This window comes from Carlito syrichta, unplaced genomic scaffold (assembly GCF_000164805.1).
Source record: "Carlito syrichta isolate Samal-C Ts95f unplaced genomic scaffold, Tarsius_syrichta-2.0.1 Scaffold308918, whole genome shotgun sequence".
NCBI lineage: Eukaryota > Metazoa > Chordata > Mammalia > Primates > Tarsiidae > Carlito > Carlito syrichta.
In genome coordinates this window covers 88619-95610 of record NW_007253014.1, presented here as the reverse complement: position 1 = coordinate 95610, position 6992 = coordinate 88619, and the positions used below count along the sequence as shown (strand labels likewise).

General features: G+C 55.6%; 1 protein-coding gene across 2 annotated transcripts in view; it reads left to right on the top strand.

Annotated features, from left to right (window-relative positions):
* Positions 1-1095: 1095 nt before the first annotated feature.
* Positions 1096-6992, top strand: part of GIPR (gastric inhibitory polypeptide receptor) — a 10683-nt gene continuing 4786 nt past the window's right edge. Inside the window, exons 1-7 of one of the 2 annotated variants that reach the window (XM_021716771.1) lie at positions 1096-1167; positions 1575-1674; positions 2206-2313; positions 3295-3398; positions 5080-5183; positions 5377-5521; positions 6709-6868. In XM_021716771.1, coding sequence (XP_021572446.1) covers positions 1096-1167; positions 1575-1674; positions 2206-2313; positions 3295-3398; positions 5080-5183; positions 5377-5521; positions 6709-6868 — 793 coding nt within the window. The remainder of the gene's footprint in view (positions 1168-1574; positions 1675-2205; positions 2314-3294; positions 3399-5079; positions 5184-5376; positions 5522-6708; positions 6869-6992) is intronic. The other variant, XM_021716772.1, reaches the window with a different exon arrangement.

The window sequence follows — 6992 nt, the reverse complement described above, 5'->3', positions numbered from 1 at the left end:
GCAGCCGCAAGTGCCCTGGAGCAGGACTGGACACAGGTGAGGTCTCCCCCGATGTCAGCTCACTCCCCCTGCCCCCCAACCCCCCTGGAGTCTCTGGCTCTCTCTCCCTCTGCCTCCTCAACCTTTGCCTTTGTCTCTTTCTGTCTCTCTGCCGGTAGTCTACGTAGTCTATCCTCATCTCTGTCTCTTTGGTGTCTCTGTCGCCAGTCTCCATCTAGCTTCTAGATAACTTCTGTCTCTCTTTCCCTCACTGTCTCCCCACGTCTCCATTTTTTGGTCTCTTAGCCCACGTTTTTGTTTCTGTCCTTTAGTCTCTGTTTTCTCGCTGTGTGTCTCATTCTGTCCCTCAGTCTCTGCGACTCTCCGTCTCTCTATTTCTGATTCCGTGGCTGTCTTTCTGGGGTTCGGTTTGAGATCCTCCCTGCTCCCCTCTTTCTCTACGTGGTGCCGCAGGGTGGGGGTGGGTTGGAGGTTAGACAGAAGGATGTCCAGGCATCGTTACATCTGAGCCCCGGGGCTGTCGCCTCTCTGGTCCCTAAGTATTTGGATGCTGGGAGAGGGTTGTCCCACTGACTCTGGGCTTTCATCTGTCCACAGCAGGGAAAGTTTGATAAGGTTGGGTTCCTATCTGCGCTTTGCAAATCCCTTTGGGCTCAGAGAGTAGGAACTCGGGTGGTCTTTCAAACTCCCCTCCAGGCTAGGCTGATGATTTCTACTGGCTCCTCTCCAAGGCGGACTCCTGGTTCCCCGGGGTCTCTAGGTCTAGACTCCGGGTGACACTGACGCCTCCGCCCAGCGCAGCGCTCGGGCAACCACCCTCTCAGCAAACAGCCCCCCTTCCCCCGCTGCTGCCCCAGCAACAGTAGGGGGTGGCCAGGGAGTCACTTAACAGGCCCACCCGCCGCCGGAGGCCCCGCGCACCCACACACGCCTCTCTCCCCGCTCCAAACCATCACTCGCTTGGGGCGGGGGGAGGCTCTGCCTCCGGGTCCGCGTGTATGAACCACCTGGGCGGTGGGCAGAGGTGCTGACTCTGTGCCCGGACCCTCCAGGCCCGACTGCCCCTGCATGAGCAGACCCCTTACCGCCCTCAAGATGCCGAACTCTCCGCCCCTGCGGCTGCTGCTGCCGCTCTTGCTGTGGGGGCTGCTGTTCCGGAGGGCGGAGGTGAGGACCCGAGAAGCCACAGGAGTTCAAGGATCGGAGGGGGGTCTGCGAACGGTTTTAAGTCTTCCCTCACTGCAAAGAGAGTTTTAAGACTGTCCCGCTTGCCCAGATTCAAGTTAGGTGGCTGTTTCCAGACCGGCTTCGTTCCCACACAAATACCCCTGATGAGTTCCAGCCACCCCCCTCCCCAATTGTCTTGAAGATTTTCAGTCCCCCATGGCGACTGTCTTGGTGGTTTCTAGGCACCCCCCCACGCCTCGAGGAGGTTTCCAAGCCACCCAAGACTCCCGAACAAAACGGGAGAGCCCCTCGACGTCTCTCTGGGGTGTTTCTGGCCCACACGATCCAGCTGCCCGGGAGCAGGGTCGGTCTGGGTGAGGGGAGGGTCTTTCTTCCTCCTTCCGTAGACAAGCTCGGAGGGGCAGACGATGGGGGAGCTGTACCAGCGCTGGGAACGGTACCGCAGGGAGTGCCGGGAGACCTTGGAGGCCGCGGAGCCCCCCCCAGGTGCCGCCGGGCGGGCCTGGGCAGGCGGTGGGAGCGGACGCTAGGAGGGGTGGGCTTGGGGCGGGCCTAGGACTGACGGGCGGGGCCCTGAGAGGAGAACTCTGGGATTGACGTGGGGTGGGTCGGCGAGGTCCGGGTAGGGCTCGTCCACGGTGGGAGGAGCCTAGACCTGAGCGCCGTGGAGACTGGGCGGGCCACGATCAGTGGGCGAGGCCTGGGAGGAGGCTGGAAATGGGCGGGGCCTTGGGCGGGGCCTGCACCGAAGCCGACCTTGAAGGGGCGGGGCTTGGGTGGAGCCTAGAGGGAGCCTCGCTGGGCGGGAAGAATCCGGGGCGGGGACTTGCGTGGTGGGAGGAATCGAGGGTAGGCGGGGTCTAGAGGGCTGGTGGGAGGAGCTTGTGGCGGAGCTCGGGCTGGGCCCGCCCCCCGGTGGGCGGGGCTAGAACAGGGCATTCATTTGGGAGGCGGAGACGCGCCGAACCCTCCGCGCAGTGGGTCCGCCCGTCATTTGGCCTCCGTGTCCACCCCCAGCCCTCGCCTGTAACGGGTCCTTCGATATGTACGTCTGCTGGGATTTTGCTGCACCCAACACCACTGCCCGAGCGTCCTGTCCCTGGTACCTGCCCTGGCACCACCACGGTGAGGTTCTCTCTGGTCCCCGACCCACCTAGACACAAACAGCTCTTTAAGTTTTGTCCCCAGACACATAAACCCCAGCCCCGCAACTCATCTGCACCCCTCCCCTGCTCCTCTTTTTGTCCTCTGCTCCTTTCTGTCAGCCGGCTGTCTCTTTCTATCTAAAACTGGCTCTCTGCCACAGTGCCACTTCTGTTTTCCCCCTCTCCCTGAGGGACCACAGGGTCATTTTCTCTCCTTTTCCTGAGTCTGTTGATCTCTAGGCTTCTTGATCTTCCTGGCCTAACTATCTATGTAAGCCTCGGGCAGTTTATTTAACTTCTTTATGTTTCAACTTCCCCATCTGTAAAATTGTGTTAAAGATAGTACTAGCCAGGCTAATCCCGCGCCTTTGGGAGGCTGAGGTGAGTGGATTGCCTGAGCCCGCGGGTTCGAGACCCGCCTGGGCAGGCGAGACCTCATCTCTACAATAAATAAAAAAAAATTAGCCGAGCGTGATAGCGTGCGCCTGTAGTTCCAGCTACTTGGAAGGCTGAGGCGGAAGGATCGCCGGAGCCCAGCAGGTCGAGGCTGCGGTGACCAAGAGCGGCCACTGCACTCCAGTCTGGGTGACAGAGTGAGACTCCAACTCAAAAAAAAAAAAAAAAAAAGATAGTACTGATTTAATAGGCCGGTGTGAATATTAAACTAACTAATACATGTAAAATGCAATATAAGGGTTTATCATTATCATCATCACTTGGGCTTTCTCTCTCTCTTCTTTGTCTTGCAATTTGTCTTTTTTTTCTTTTTTCTTTTTTTTAGAGATGGGATCTTGCTATGTTGCCCAGGCTGGTCTCAAAACCCTAGGCTCAGGCAATCTTCTTGCCTTGGCCTCCCAAAGTTCTGGAATTACAGACGTGCCATCATGCCCGGTCTTGCAGTTTGTCCTTCTGTCTTCATCTCTTTCTCTGTGCCCCGATCCCCTCTCTTGTTTCCCCACAGTGGCTGCAGGCTTTGTCCTCCGCCAGTGTGGTAGTGATGGTCAATGGGGACCTTGGAGAGACCACACTCAGTGTGAGAATCCAGAGAAGACTGAGGCCTTTCAGGTAAGAAGAGGTGAGGGTCCAGCACAGTGGCCCAGCACATTATGAGGCCAAGGAGGGAGGATTGCTTGAAACCAGGAGTTTGAGACCACCTTGGGCAACGTAGCAAGACCCCATCTCTACAAGAAATTGAAAAAGTAGCCAGGTGTAGTGACATGCATCTGTACTTCTAGCTACTTGGGAAACTGAGGAAGGAGGATTCCTTGAGCCTAAGAGTTTGAGGCTGCAGTGAGCTATGATCACATCATTTGCACTCCAGAAAAAGAAGGAAAAAAAAAAGAAAATGAGGGATTCAGGTTAGGGTGTGCAGGGAGAGATAAAAGGCAGCAGCCTCAGGCTGAGCCTGAAAGCTCTCATACTGTTCACAACTCTGGCTTGCAAGTAATAGAAAATCAATTCATACTTGCTTAAAGGAAAAAGAAAGAGAGATGTATTGACTTCTGTGATTGAAAAATATACGGCAGGCCTGGCACGGTGGCTCAAGCTTGTAATCCCAGCACTTTGGGAGGCCAAGGCAAGAGGATTGCCTGAGCCCATGGGTTCAAGAACAGCCTGGGCAACTTGGTGAAACCTCATTTCTACAATATATCAAAACATTAGCCGGGTGTGGTAGTGTGTGCCTGTAGTTCTGGCTTCTTGGAAGGCTGAAGCAGAAGGATTGCCTGAACCCAGCAGGTCGACACTAGGGTGGCCGTGAGTGTGCCACTGCACTCCAGCCTGGGCAAAGAGTGAGACTCTAACTTAAAAAAAAAAAAAAGACATTAGCCGGGCATGGTAGTGCGTGCCTGTAATTCCGGCTACTCAGAAGGCTGAGGCAGAAGGATCGCCGGAGCCCAGCAGGTCGAGGCTGCGGTGGCCGGGAGTGGCCACTGCACTCCAGTCTGGGCGACAGAGTGAGACTCCAACTCAAAAAATTTTGAAAAATAAATAAATAAAGAAAAAAGAAAAAAAAAAAGTGTAAGACAAGCCAGGCATGGTGGCTCACCTGTAATCCCAGCACTTTGGGAGGTGGATGAGAGACAATTGCCAGAGCCGACAGTTTGAGACCAACTTGGGCAATATGGTGGGTGAGATCTCATCTCTACAATAAATCAAAAAATTCACTAGGTGTGGTGGCTCAGGCTTGTATTTCCAGCTATTTGGAAGGCTGAGGTGGAAGGATCACCTGAGCCCAGCAGGTCAAGGCTGCGGTGGCTGTGAGCTTGCCACTGCACTCCACCCTGGGCGACAGTGAGACACTGACTCAAAAAGAAAGAAAGAAAGAAAAGCATAACATGACAGCTTCAGGCACAGTGAGATCTAGGTGCTTAAATGATGTGGCTGGGATATCATACCGCTATTTTTCTCATGCTGGTCTCATCTTTTCTATGGGGTAGAAAGGGTGGTGCTATTGGCATCAGCCTCACATCCTACCAACCAAGCAACACTGTGGGAAGACGGAACTTCAATAACTCAAACATAACATCCCAGGATTGACGTGTGGTGAGGGCTTAGAATGCTCTGATTGGCTGGTCACATGCTGAGCCCTGGAGCTTGACTCAGCCCCACTCAAACAAGGGCAGGCAGTTCTCCCAAGAGAAAATAGGGCACTGGGCAGGAACAAAGAGCAGATATTCTTCCAGCCTCTCTCTGGGCCCCAGGGATGAGCCGATCCTTGTTCCCATGTCCCCCTCGCCCCCACCAGGACCAAAGGCTGACCTTGGAGCGACTGCAGGTTGTGTACACAGTCGGCTACTCCTTGTCCCTTGCCACACTGCTGCTAGCCCTGCTTATCCTGAGTGTCTTCAGGTGGGTCCCCAGCCCTGAGTGGTGGCAAGAGAGATGTGGAACTCAGTTTGCCCAGGAAAGGGGTGGTGGTTGGGCTCCCTCAGCTCCAAGCATCCACAGGTGATTCTGTGGCAAGGGCTAGGGGTGCTCAAAGGGGCTCTGTGTGACTGAAGACAGCCCTCCAGAGCCCACAACTGCCTCCCCCACCCCACAGGCGACTGCGCTGCACCCGAAACTACATTCACATCAACCTGTTCGCTTCTTTCATGCTGCGGGCGGCAGCCATTCTCACCAGAGACCGCCTGCTGCCTCAACCCGGCCCCTACCCTGGGGACAAGGCCCCTGCCCCATGGAACCAGGTGTGTGTCCCCCTTCTGTTCCTCCAGATGGGAATCTGCCTCCTCGGGTGGGACCAGGAAGTTCCAATCCATTTACTACTTCCTATACTTATCAACAATTTAGGAAAAAAGAAAGAAAGGAATAGTTCATCTAGCTGGGCACGGTGGCTCATGCCTGTAATCCCAGCACTTTGAGAGGCTGAGGCGGGAGGATTGCTTGAGCCCAGGAGTTCGAGATCAGCCTGGGCAACATAGGGAGACCTCATGTCTACAAAAAAATCAAACAGCTTCGTGTGGTGGCTCATACCTATAATCCCAGCACTTTGGAAGGTCAAGGTGAGAGGATTGCCTGAGCCCATGGGTTCAAGACCAACCTGGCCAACTTGGTGAGACCTCATCTCTACAATAAATCAAAAAACTAGTTGAGTGTGGTGGCTCGCACCTGTAGTTCCAGCTACTTTGAAGGCTAAGGCAGAAGGATCACCTGAGCCCAGCAGGTTGAGGCTGCGGTGGCTGTGAGCATGCCACCATACTCTAGCCTGGGCAACAGACTGAGACCTTCAACTCAAAAAAAAAAAAAAATCAAACAATTGGCTAGACATGGTGGTGCACGCCTGTAGTCCCAGCTACTCTGCAGGCTGAGGTGGAAGGATCTCCTGAGCCCAGGAGTTCAAGGCTGTGGTGAGCTGTGATTGTATCACTGCACTCCAACCTGGGCCACAGAGTGAGACCCCTAGCTTAAAACAAATAAACAAAAAACCAGTTTATCTCTGTTGATCCCTCCAGACACATGTGGAGAGGGACCCTCCCAACTTAGCCTCCCCCATCTTTTTTTTTTTTTTTGAGTTGGAGTCATCCAGCCTGAGTGGACAGAGTGAGACTTCTACTCAAAGAAAAAAGAAAAAGCTGAAGGGTGGCAGAGTCCATACAGGGGACAGTTCAGTTCTTAGAAGGGGCAGGGGTGGCAGAGGCCATATTTGGGGGTCTCTGATGGCATGATGGAAGATACCAATTGCTAGGGGGGTCAGAGTGGGAGAGTCCAAATAGGGTGAGAGAAACTGACCACAGATACACCATCCACTGGGGACACAGGGGGGAAGAACATGGGAAGGCAAGAGATGGGGTGGCACGGCCAAGCGGTCGGGGAGGACTCGAGACACCCAGGCGGCCCTGACTGCCCCCCGCACCCCCGTCTGGCCGCTCGCCAGGCCCTAGCCGCCTGCCGCACGGCCCAGGTCGTGACCCAGTACTGCGTGGGTGCCAACTACACGTGGCTGCTCGTGGAGGGCGTCTACCTGCACAGCCTCCTGGTGCTCGTGGGAGGCGCCGAGGAGGGCCACTTCCGCGGCTACCTGCTCCTCGGCTGGGGTGAGCCCCGACCCCGTCCCCGCGCAGCCCAGCGGTCCCGCTGGTCCACCTCGGGGCGTCTCCTCCCCTCTCTGGGCTCCGGCCTCCCCACCCCGACAGAGGCATTCCGCGGTCTTGGGCCTGG